Below are 12,402 nucleotides of genomic sequence, written 5' to 3' on the forward strand. Positions count from 1 at the left end.
CACGGCACGAGGACACGGGCAGGGATGAGCCCGTCCCCACCTGGGAGCTGCAGGAGGAGGCTCAGCACCACGGCTGAGCAGCATTCGGCCTCCCAAGGGAGCAGCCAGGGCCAGGGGAGCAGGGCTGTGCCCGGGGAAGGCTGGGACCAGGGGATGCTGCCGCTCCTCGCAGCTGTCCCCACGGCCCGGGCACATTTTTGGTGCTTGCACTCCTGACGGTGACTTATGACGGTGAATTAATAGCCTCTTAATAAGGGTGACAGTTCCCTTAATTAGAATGTATCGGAGCGGGGATAATTGCTTCATCCCATTTTTTTTTTCCTGTGTAACTTCCTTCACTTTTAGGTTCTCATTTCCAGGTCCTAAATGACCGCAGGGAGCGATGCCCCCCCAGCGCCCCAAACTCTTGCAGGTGGCATCGGGCACCGGAGTGTTTCAGCTGGCCCGTTTTTGAAAAGTTTGGTTTTGACCCAACATTTCCAGGCTCAAGTAAAAAACTCCAGACCCCCAACCTGAAACGAGGAGCTTCATTTCCCATCATTTGTTGGGTTTATTTCAAACCAGCAGAGATTGGGGGCTTCTTCACGCCTCGTAGCTCTGTCCCCAAACCCGCTGTCCCCGTCCTGCCCCGCTGTTCCGCGGGCAGCCCCCGCACCCGACCCCCTGGCTTGGGGCAAGCTCCCCCCAGAGCCAATAAGGCCATGTAAATAATTAATAATTAAATAATTAATAGCAGCAAGCACAGCCATAGGTTTTCTGGGAGCATCATTCCTCTCTTCAGGCAGGAGCCTTCTCCCCATTAACCTCCCCTCTTTGCACCGTAGCCATTTTGCTTCCTTGCCATATCTGAAATTAAATCTGGTCGGATTTTCTCTCGCTCTTTTTTTTTTTTTTTTTCCCCTCTCCTTTTGCTTATATTTGCTGGATGTATTCAAGCACGGGAGGAGAAAGAAAAAAAAAAAAAAAAAAAAAGCTATCAGCATAATTCATAGCTCGCGCAGCCATCTCAGCTCAGGCTCCGGTTTCCAATCAGAGGCCCACGCTGCGCAGCCAGCGCCTTGCAGAAGGAGGCTGGGGATGGCCCGGATGCTGCCTCGCGAGCCACCAGCGATCCTCCCTTTGTTCTGGGATCGCTCTGCTCCAGCCAAAAACCAGCCACGGCACAGCCCGGCCTCCGCTGTGGGTAGCGGAGAGCGGAGAGGAGCTGTGGGGCTTTGCTCCCCCCGGCGAGGATAGCGGGGAGGGGGGTTTGCACGCGCCGTGCCCGGCAGCACCAGTCTGGGGACACCTCTGGCAGACGTGGGTGTCCCCAAAATGCACCCAGACACCGTGGTCGTGCCCTTCCCCTCACCTGGTCCTGCCCTGCTCAGCACGCACGGGCAAAATCCAGGCTCCCAGTCCCTCCCAGTCCCTCCCAGTCCCATCCCCGCGCATCCCAGTGCCCCGTCGGAGCTGAGGCTGGTGCGGGCTGGCGGCGCGGGCGCACATCCTGGCACCAGGCTCTTTCTCCCCGTGCTGGCAGCTTTCTGCATGCATCTCGGCCATGCCCAAGAGCGGCGGCGGATGAAAGCGGCTCCGTAAGTCCAGTGCCAACTTGATTCCGCAGATTTAATGGTCTGAAGGGCGCTGCTGCAGCCTGCTGGGTGTCACCGCGCTTCAAAGTCATCCGCCGGGGCCGTGCCCGCTCACCAGCCAGCCCCGTTGGGGTGAGGGGACAAACAGGTGGCTTCAGGGACAAACAGCGCCCAGTCCCCAACTGCCTCGACGCCCATCTGCACCTGGGGAGGACCCGCATCCAAAAACCACCGATTACTGGGCTATTTCCTGCCTCTCGTCTGAGGGGGGGGTGGGTTGCACATTTTAATCTGCTGGCCAGGTGTCGTTCGGGTCAGATTGGCCCCTGCTGAGCCCCAGGATGGGATTTTTTTGGGGGGGTCACCCTGCTTGTTGTTTGTTCCCTGCCAGCCACGGGCGGCTCTGGGGACATCCACCCTGCGCTCCTGGCCCGGCCAGGCGAGCAGTGTGGGAAGTGCACGAAGGATGGCAGCAGCTCGCTGCACTGCTGCTCCGCCACCGCTGCTCCTGCTGCAGGGCTCGGGAGCCGCCACCGTGCCGGGACCGGGGCTGCTCCAGGGGCATCCGAGCCCCGTGGATTTGTCCCGATGAGGATGCAGCCTCCTGGTGACGTGGGGATGAAATGTGTCGCTGTTCTGGTGTCCCTGCAGCCGTCCCAAGCTGGTGACAGCCAGCCGAGGTCACCGAGCCACGGGGTCACCGGTGGCAGGAGGGCTGTCCTTGTGTCCTGCGCCCCACCGCCTACGTCCAGCCCTAGCTGAGATACAGAAAATGGAGAGAGGAGGGGACCCACACGTGTCTGAACAAATCCTGCCTCTGAACAAATCCTGCCTCTGAATAAATCCTGCCTCTGACAGAGGATGAGGCCGTGCCCAGCCCCAGCGGGAGCTGCCTGGAGCTTCCCCTGCCCTCCGGAGGGGGCAGAGCCCCCCCATCCCACCCCGGTGCTGCCGCCCTCACCCTCAGCCCAGCCCCACCAACGGAGCATCCCCACCGGAGCAAGACCTGAAATGAAAAGGCCTCTGCACAAATATTTATCTGATCCTTGCTCTGTAATTGCTTTCCCCCCCTCTCCTCTTCCTGGGGTCCGTATCAATTTAATTTCCATGCTTGCCGGCTTTGACTGCTTCATCCCCCACCGCCAAACACCTTCACGGCCGCAGCGCGCACCGGATGGCCTCTCCTCTGCCTCCTCCTGCCTTGTGGGGTGGAAAAGGAGACCCGCAGGGCAGAGCACTGGGGAACTGCAGGTCCCCACGGGTGTCCCCCCCACGCCCCCACACCATCGGCTGGTCTGCGTGGGTGAGCTCCCCTCCACAAACCACCCCTTTGGCAGCACCATAACACAGGAGGAAGCACGGTGCTTTCCCTCCAGCATGCCAAGGATGGCAGTGCTCATCCTCCTCTCCCGTCCTCCTGCTCTTCCTCGTCCTCCTCCTCCTTTTCCTTCCCCTCCTCTTCCTCCTCCTCGCCGCCCCTGCCCTTCCCAGCCGGGCTCTCCCACACCGCCGCAACCCTGTGCGTGGAAAACAACAACACGAAGCACTTCTCCGCATCTGTTCCGCATTTGCTGTTCTTTTCAAGTTCACTCCTTGGCCCCCTCCCCTCCTCTCAGCGGGGCCTGAAAATAGTAACTGCGGTCGCCTTTATGCTGCATTATTCAGTAGTTTCTGTACCTCGACCAGCCGCAGCTGGCCGCTCTCCAAGCCCATCTACAACCTCCGAGGCCGCCGGGCTCCCCAGCCTCTCCCTCTCACCCCCACCCCGCACCTTGTGCTGTAAAACCACGCTTTGCAAATGCAGAAAACGAGCGCAGCCTTCGGCAGGAGCGTTGTGGCAGGATGGGGACAGGATAAGGAGCCCCTTCCAAGCTCACTTTTGATGTCCTTTGGCTCTGGGGCCGCAGCTCTGCACGCTCGGCAGGACCACGTGCAGGATGCGTGGGGGCATCCAAGGGCATCCAGGCACACTTTGAAGCCGTACAATAAGGAGATGTTGAACGTGTTCAGGATGCTCCCGGGTCCCCCCGGGCACATGAAGGCGCTTGCCAGCCCCGCTGCAGGTTAATAGCTCTGCTCGCAGGCAGGCCGCTGGCTGGGAAGCGGAGCTCCCTCGGATGTGCCGCGTTTTGTACAAAGGAGGTGGGCTGTGCCTTTCCCTCCCACCCCGCTGCTCACCCTCTGCTCCACTGATAATAATACCTAGCAATTACACAAAGCTTTACATGCTCTCCGCAGACATTAATTAAGCTCCTTCCCCTCAACGGAGACAAAGAGGGGAACCGTGGGGGAACTCCCAGCTTGCGTTTTATTGCTTGCGATGGTGCAGCGCGGCCGGACCCTGCTTGCACGGGCTGGTGAGTGGCGGTGGCACCGAGGAGCCGCACAGCCGACCCTGGTGGGGCACAGATCCGCTGCAGGACCACGCCACGGTGCCTGCGAGCTGCCAGAGACAGCAGGAGAGAGGTGCTTGGGAGAGGAGCCCGGCTGCAAGACGCTCATCACCCTCCCCATGCGCTGGCGATGCCATCGTGGGGTCCCTGCTCGGTGCGAGCGGCACTGGGAAATCCCCGTCCTGCCAAGCAGAGTGGTGTTCTGCAGCCTTTTTAACCCAGAGACTGCGGCTGCTCGCCCACGTGGCCTTGGGGACAGGGGAAATGGAGCAGGAATGGAGCCAGGAGCCTCGTCATGTGCTGCTGGTTCGTGCCCAGAGCTGTCTCGGTGATGTGTGACGCTCAGAGCGGAGCCACCAGCCATGAGCGGACAGGCACGGGACGGCTCGGGGCAGCCCTGGAAATGATGGACACACTGGGCTTCAATCCCACGTGGCGAAATTTGTCGGATTTCCCCTGATTTCTGGGCAGACACTGAGACGGCAGCACTGCCGCAGCGAACCCTGGATCCTGGCATGTCCAGCTCAAATAACCGGGGGTGGCTCCGCCTGTCACACCTGTCCCAGTGCCACCAGCCCTGTGGGGTGACACAGGGGCTGGGAAAATCAGCAGGAGAGCTTTATGTGCAGGGGCAGAGCCGTGGCTCGGAGGGGAGAGCCCTGAGGAGCCGGGGGCTGTGTGGGGTGGGTGGTTAAAGCCTTGGGCAGCGGTGATGGTCAGCAGCACCGCTCCCAGAGCCTGAACCCCAGTTTCTGACTGCCACCACCCCTGCGCTGGGGGCGAGTGGGACGACTTGTCTCGGGCCGCCAGCGCCGACCTCAGCCAGGGACACAGGGCCAGGGGAGGCCGTGTCCTCCCGACGGGTCGGTGCTGGAGCTGCTCCCTTCGCCCTCCGGCGCCAGCACCCAACACGGGGCTCGAGGCGCTCCCTCGGGTGCCCCCCGCCACCAACCCCGGGGGCACCCGGGGAGGCCTCGGCGGGCCCCGAGGGCGACTTTTACGAGGGGCTCTTCCACCCTGAGGTGACACGGACAGCACCGGGGCCTCCTCCCTGCCCCAACCCCGGTGCCCCGCGTCCCGGGGCCGCTCCCCGGGCCCGCCCTACCGGGGCGGCGCCGCCACCCCCCCGCCCCGCGGCCGCGGCCCGGCAGCGGAGCCACGCGAGAACCGGGCGGCGCTGGGGCCGGTGCGGCCGGCGGCGGCGGCGGCGGCGGCGGGCACGGGGCCGGGCTGGGCCGGGCCGGGCCGGGCTGGGAAGCGCGCATGAGCCGCGGCGGAGCGGCGAAGGGCGGCGGCGGCGGCGGCGGCGGCGGCGGCGGCGGGCGGGGAGCTCGGCAGCGGAGCACGGCGCCGCGGGTGTCGGCTCGCCGGGGAGCCCCGCACGGCGGCCCGCAGCCGAGGGGGCGGCGGGAGGCAGCGCCTCGCCGCTCGGCGGCCAGCCGGCCCTAGCGCCCCGCACCGCGGCCAGCCGCCGAGGTAAGCACCGGGCTCGGTACGGCCCGGCCCGGCCCCCGGCTCAGCCCCGGCGCGGGGACCCCCCGCGCTCCCGCTCCTCCCGCCGCAGCCCGCGTCGCCATTTTGCCTCTCGCTTCCCCTCCCGGGGAGCGCGGCCCGGCGGCGGGACGGGCCCCGGGAGCAGCCCGGGTTCGGGGTCCCCCGCGGCCCCGAGGCCTCGCTGCGGTCCCCGCAGTGGCCCCGCGGGTGGCAGTGGCCCCGGGGGGACGGGGGACAAGGGGGGGGGGGGGAGGTCCGGGCCCGGAGGGGGGGTGACGGGAAGGTGGCAGGGCGCGGGGACGCGCTGGGGACGCGGGTTGGTGGCGGCGATGGGGTGGGAAGGGGACAGGGCGTGAGGTGCTGAGGGGTGACAGGTATGGAGGTGACGGGACGGCGGGGTGGCCAGGTGGCAGGAGGATGGGGGACGAGGGCCGGTTAGGGGACTGGAGGATGGCACCGGCCGTGGAGGTGACAGGCAGCGACCCGGCGAGGTGACAGGCGACGGGGCAGCCCAGCGAGGTGACAGAGCCTGTGTCCACTCACTCCGAGGATGCCCAGAGCACGGGGACGGCCTGGTCACCGCCACGGCCACCCGCCGCCACTCGGTCACCGTGTCCCCACGTCCCCGCTTGTCACCGGTGGCCGCAGCAGGGCAGGGTGGTGGCTCTGTCCAGGCTGTCCAGGCTCCGAGGCCAAGCAGGATTGGGGACGGGGCCGCTGCCGCTCATTGTCTGGTGTTTTTTTTTGTGTGTGTGTGCGTGTGTGTGTGTGTGCTTTCCCCATTTGCTTTTGTGCCTGAGGATGGGCGAGGGGGAGGGACTTGCTAATGTGTTTCAAACAGAAACTTTAAACCATCAAAAAGCTTCACCCACGCCCAGAAATAGTCACTCGGCTGAAATGCGGTCGGCTTTCTGCTGTTTTTCCTTGATGGGAGTTCTTTTCCTGGAGAAGAGCCCTGCTGGGGGTGTTCGTGGGGGAACCACCAGCCCTTGGGTGCCGCTCGCTGTGGGTGACGGCGCTCCTGCGGTGCAGCAGCCGGGGCTGAAGGACCTCGAGAGGGACGTCCCCTGTAGCTGCTGGGTCCCCAGCTGGGGCTGGAGGTCTGTGGAGGCGTCGGGGAGGCAGGGACATGCGTGGCTCTGTCCCGGGAGCGCCGTTGGCCCTGCGAGGAGCAGGGCGCTGTGCGGCTGTCCTGTCCCGCTGGGGTTTTGTCACCCACGGGGCACCTCCCTCTTGGAAAACCTCCCGTGGTGGTGATTCCCCTCCCTTCCAAGGAAGTCTCTCCCAGCACTTCGTCGTCTTTTCCCCCAGAAAGTTTCTTCAGCTGCAGCTGAAGGTGCAGCCTGAGGTCAGCGAGCTCCCTTTGGTGACCGTCACCTGCGGTGGCTTCTCTGCCTGCCCTGGCGCACCTCTCGCAGCGGGGCACTGCAGGGGTGGGCAGTGCTCTTGCTTTTTTTTGGCATGACCTACATCGCGCTGGGCCATCCGAAGCCGTCGATAAATTATTCACGATAAGTGGAGCGTATCGACCGGTGACTTCTCCCCCTCGGAGGGGTACGGCTGCGCTGGGGCCGGGGGCATCGCAGCGTTCCTCGCTGCGTGTGTGCCCCGCTGACCTGGCCCCAGGTGACGGGCAGGTATTTTTGTGTGGAGTTACTTCCTCGTCTGCAGTGTGCGCCAGATCTCCCGGCGGCTGGGCTGTGCTCAGCCCGCAAAGCCCAACACCTCTGCAGGAGGAGTCTAACAGAGGGGAAGAAGCCTGCCAGGGCGGCGAGTGGCGGTGACGCTGCTGTCCCTGCTGAAGCCCAGCAGAGGAGCGTGTGGCGGGCTGCTCGTGGCGCAGGACCAGCGCCTCTCGTGGGACAGGTTCCCAAACTTCACTCCTCACCCTCCACAACCGTGTGCTTCCTCCCCATTAGCTCATGAGGCTCTGCAGGTTTGCTCCCTGCACATCCCGTGCTGGCTCCCGGGTTGGCACTGGCTTTTTTCCGGAGCTGGAGTGGGACGCTTAAAAAACGCCGCTGCTGACTTCTGCGCCAGGTGCCTAAAGAAGAGCTGGGAGCTTGATCTGCGGAGGTGCTGCAGCAGCCAGGTCGGTGGCCAGGGTGTCCTCGGCTGTCGTGGGGCCGGCCCCAGCCTTCCCCGTGTGCCCTCGCAGTCAGACCTGCCGGTATCTGTTCTCCCGTCACCAGCTCCCGAAAACCAGAAGGGTTTTCACCAAAACGCAGCGAAAGCGCGGCGAGGCGCACGGCGCAGGCTGTTTTCTGGTTTCAGCGTGTGTTACTCAAAACCAAGTGAGAAGTTTGGACATCGTAGGAAACAATGGGCTGATTTCTGCTCTCCGGCTCTGGGGCAATTCCTCTGGGATCCCTGGGGTTGTGTCGGTGGCCAGGGAGTGGAGTTTGGCTCTCGCTGAGTGGTTTATTTGCTTTTATTTTTCGTGTAGTCAAAAATAAGAGGGGGGGGAAAAAAATCAAAGTAGCATTTGGTGCGGAAAACAAAGAAGTTTAAAACCCCCGAAGCTGGCCAGAAAGGACCTCTTTGAGGGGACAGATGTGCTACAGGGAGGGAGGATCGGACAGCTGTGGGAGCAGGGCACGCAGCTGTAGCTCCTGGAAGGGATGCTCAGCTCCAGCCCCGGCTCCTGGCGCTCGGTGCACGCCGCTGCTGGGTGTTAGCGAGCAGGACGTCGGTGCCCTGGATCACAGCGGGGTCTTCCCTGAGATTTGGACTTCTTCAGCTTTCAGTTAGCTGGGTTCTCTCAAGTCTTTTATTTCTGTGAGCAGCTCGCCCGCAGGGATCGCTCGGGGGAGCGGAGGTGTTAGGAGGTGGCAGGGAAGGACGGGGACTGGCACATTTGTCCCCGGGGAGCAGGCACAGTGGCGGTGCACACGTGGAGGAGCTGTTTCGGGGAGGGAGCCGCAGCTCCTACCCAGCCCTCCTACCGCCGGGTCCAAACGAGCTGAATAAACGATTCCTGTGTTCAGCACCAAGTGCCAGAGAACCTGTTGCCAAGGCTGGAATTTCTCATTTGATCTGCTTAACCTTTGCGTCCGTGCAAACAACCAAATATTTGTCACCGGCTGCACACGTGCCGGGAGGGTTTGGCAGCTCGTCTCGGGAGCATCTGGTCCGCACGCGACGCGCGGTTCCCCTTTCCAGCACAGCAAGTCCCCAGGGCGGCCTCTGAAAGGGCGGCTGGACCTCCAAAGGACGTCCTGGTGTCCCACACCTGGTGGCAGGGCAGGTGGGGCTTGGGGTCTGCGAAGCCCTGCCGTCCCGTGCCCTTTCCCCGGGGTGCCGCGGTCCCGCTGGGTGCGCCGGGCGCCTCGGGGCTGCTCGGGCAGGCGGCACGAGATGGGATGCTCGGAGCGGCCTCTTCGGCTCCGGCTGAGTTAAATGATGCGAGCAGGGCTTTGTGGGAGGGACTGGGGGTGACAAGTCGAATGCGTGTGTTAAAAAACTTGTGGGTGCGGGGGGAGGGAAGCGTTAAGGGAAGGTGAAGAAGGCAGCAGCTGGCGCTTCCCTCAGTCACGCTGCGGGTGTCTGGCTGAGCACCGGCGTCGGTTCCTCGGCACGTCCCCTCCAGGGTCTCAGGGATGGACGCAGCCTCGGTGGTCGGCAGGGCTCGCTCCCGAGGGCCGGACGCCCTCGTTGCAGAGGTCTGGGGCACTTTTTTCCCCCGTGGCCCAGGGGATGGTGCCCGGAGCAGTACTGCTCCTCGGCAGCAGGGATCTGTAGACGTCTGGCGGGGAGGAGGCACCGCGGCAGCCGGCACCCATGGGTGCAAGCAGGTTTGAAGATGGGCCCAGGCACTGAAAAACAAGAATGAATGAAGCGGTGTGGGACCAAGGGTCTGTCCTTGCTCCGGCTGGAGCCGCGTTGTGCCTCCGTTAACCGGAGCGAGGCAGGGCTTGGGCTCGGCGTCTGGGGGTGCTTGAGATGAGCTCGGGCGAGAAGCGGCCACTCCACGGCCTTCATCCCGGCACGGCTGGAGCTGAGGGGTGTCCTGCCGTCTGCTGCCGTTGGGAGCAAGATGGGGCCTTCTGCGAGAATTTCTGATGTTCATTATTTATAGAGAAGCCAAATTGAATTATTAATACGGAAAATTTAGATAACATTAACAATTCTCGGTTTATAACAGTTTCCCATTAATAAGGAAAATTGGAAATTTATCACTACATCTGCTCATTAAAACTCGCTATTTTTTTTTCCTTTTGGTGTCTTAAATGAAAGCATAGAAATAAACGAGGAGGAAAAGCCATTTATTCGCTACTTCTCTGGACGGAGCCGGCCCATAATTTTTAATAAAGTCTTTGCTGTTGCATGCGGAGAGGAAACCAGCCGATAACAAAAGCAGGTTTTCAACCATGCCTGTGGCACTGCTCAGCCGTAGAACAAATACTCAGAAACCTGCCCCGCTTCTCCCCTTTGTGGGAACACTTCAGCTGTCGGACGCTTTTCTAATTTCCCTCCCTCCCTCCCTCCCTCCCAGCAGCTCTGCTCGCTTCTAGCATGTGTCGTTCGCGGCGCGCCGAGGGGCCGCGCGTGAATTCTAACACATCCCCTGCCTGTTGCAGAGATGGCGGATTCCTATGCCTGTAAAGGTGGAAGGAAAACTGCAGGCTCCAACAAACCCGCTGCCAGCAAAGAAAGCAGGACAGACGCGAGGATAAACCCCCCGGCAGAGCTCCCCAAGCTCGGTAAGGAACCGGCCTTTCTTTCCGTGGAGGCGGTCGGGAAGGAGGGGACGGGTTCTGCCTTTAGAGGTCTCTCCCTTTAGAGGTCTCTCCCTTTAGAGGAACATGTGTCTGTCTAACGAGCTGGGTGTCTCGCCATCTATTTGTCACGTCGGTAGCTAAGTGTTACATGAAAGGCTTTAAACGAGCGCAGACCATCTGCTGCCTCCCGTGTCGCGCCCCCCAGGATGGAGCTCGCCAGCGCACGAGCCCTGGGGGACCCGCGTGCTAAGGGCTGTCGGCGCTGATGGATGGCTGATTTCTCTATCCAGGAATCTCTGAGCCCGAGGAGATTTTTCTCCTGTCTGTTTCTGCTGGGTAAATCCGCTCTGGGACGCAGCGAGGCTCTCGGTGCCTCTGCCGGAGCTCCCGAACGTCGCGGGGTGCCTGCACCCATGGGTCCGGGCAGCCGGGACAGGAGTCGGGGCATTGCCAGAGCCCGGCGATGTGTCTCAGACCAGGCACTCAAACTCAGTGGCCTTGTGGGGAGATGTGCACGCGAAACGTTTCCCAAATGTTCTTTCTTTGTGCTGGTTGAAGCTGTGATGGCCAGCGGAGGAGCACAACTTATTTATCGCTAAGGGGAGTGAGCTGCAGCAGTCTGTGTTACGAACATACCTGCGTTTGGGGCATGGTTTTCGCCTGCACCACATCTTATCAACACCTTGCAAGGCAGAGCAGCCCTTGTTTCAGCCTTTCCCTCTCATTTACATGGGCTGAAAGTGCTGCGGTGGGGTGAAGGGCTCTCCGTGGTGAAGATGCTCCTTTGCTCTACCTGGGAAGGTGCCGGGGGTGGAAGCATCTTCGGGGGTCCCTGTGCCAGGGCAAATTTGGCTCAATGCAGGCTGGGGTGAAAGGAGCCTCTCCTGTGGTTGCTTTGCTGACCCCATGGACGCAGCATGGCCAGGGCAGGGCAGGGAGGACGCTTCCCACGCTGTGCTTTCGGTCTTGGTCCAAAGAAACCCTAAATCTCTTGGTGAGCCATCCCCAGTCCCCGTTTTTAAAGAGCACGCCGTTCCCACCTTGCTGACTCAGCACAGCCCGCTGCACGGGGACACAGCCACGGTGCCAGCCCTGGAAACACCCGAGGGCAGGTTTGTGCCTCGTACAAGGGCCTGTAAAGGCTGGGGTTCAGCAGCGAGCATGCTGTGGTGCCTGCTGCATGCCAGCACGGCGCACCATGGCTCACCACGGCTCACCACACCGACCGCAGACACCGTGCTGCGAGAGGAGAAGCATTTTCTGTTCCTCCTGCTTGCTCTCCGTGCCTGTCCTTGCTGACCCCAGCCAGCAGCTGATCGCTGAGGGCATTGGGAGGTGCCTTGACTGGAAGCTCTCCTGCACTTGTCTGGGGTGAAGCATCCCCAAAAGTTTTGAAACTTGCGGAAGCTGTGAAGAGGAGAGGCGAGCTGTCGCTAGAGCCTGAGCGAGCTGTGGCCCCAGGCGTGCCAAGCCCCTGGATGGGGATGTGCTCTTCCTGCTGCTCTGGGATCTTTTGTATTCGGGATACTTTGAAGCATTTAAGAGAGAAAGAAGTAAAAAAAAGGGGAGGAATGGCAGGTAGCGGCAGTGTCGTGAGCCACCTCTTGCAGGCCTTCTGGGCTAGCGGAGTTCCCAGGGGATGCAGGATCTCCAAACGACGCCTTCATGGCTATCAACGTGAGGCAAACCAGCCGGCCTGACTTCACAGGGCTGGAAATAAATGAGGAAATTGTCTTGCTTTGCTATTTTACCCCTGGCTGCTGGGGCAGGAGGCGTGAAAAAGGAGAGAGTGTATGTTTTTGGCAGTGCTTCTTTAGGTAGCTGGATGGCTTTGTGCTCAATCTCTCTCACTTGTGCAGAAATCCTGCGTTGGCTTCTGAGTGCAGCCAGCGACAGGCTTGGAGCTGAGCTGCGGTTTCTCGGGAGCTGGGGGGATTGCCGGCTCAGCTTCCAGTCCCTTTTATCTGATTCTCGCCAGGAAAGCCCTCCCAGATCTCAGTCTGAATGTTCTGTGTCACTCCCAGCATCGCTCAGAGTTCTGCGTTAGCCCTCGACACTCAGTCTGAGGAGCTTTGCAGCGGCTCCTCCGCCGCCGGCTGCCCTCTCCTACGGCCACGCTGCTGCTGCGCGCGCTCGCTGCTTTGCACCCAGAGGAGGAGTTCGCAGCGCTTTGATCGCCTTGCTTTCGACCGGGCGATTTCCATTCCGCTCGGTTGTTGC

General features: G+C 61.9%; 1 protein-coding gene across 12 annotated transcripts in view; it reads left to right on the forward strand.

Moving 5' to 3' along the window:
• The first annotated feature begins 5,286 nt into the window (after nt 1–5,286).
• The window catches only part of ZNF512B (zinc finger protein 512B), a 29,247-nt gene continuing 22,131 nt past the window's right edge, over nt 5,287–12,402 (forward strand). For 8 of the 12 annotated variants that reach the window (XM_040575771.1, XM_040575769.1, XM_040575768.1 and 5 more), the window contains exons 1-2: nt 5,287–5,443; nt 10,042–10,164. In XM_040575771.1, coding sequence (XP_040431705.1) covers nt 10,044–10,164 — 121 coding nt within the window. In that variant the 5' untranslated portion in view covers nt 5,287–5,443; nt 10,042–10,043. The remainder of the gene's footprint in view (nt 5,444–10,041; nt 10,165–12,402) is intronic. The other 4 variants (XM_040575765.1, XM_040575767.1, XM_040575773.1 and 1 more) reach the window with 1 other exon arrangement.

This window comes from Cygnus olor, chromosome 16 (assembly GCF_009769625.2).
Source record: "Cygnus olor isolate bCygOlo1 chromosome 16, bCygOlo1.pri.v2, whole genome shotgun sequence".
Taxonomy (NCBI): Eukaryota; Metazoa; Chordata; class Aves; order Anseriformes; family Anatidae; genus Cygnus; species Cygnus olor.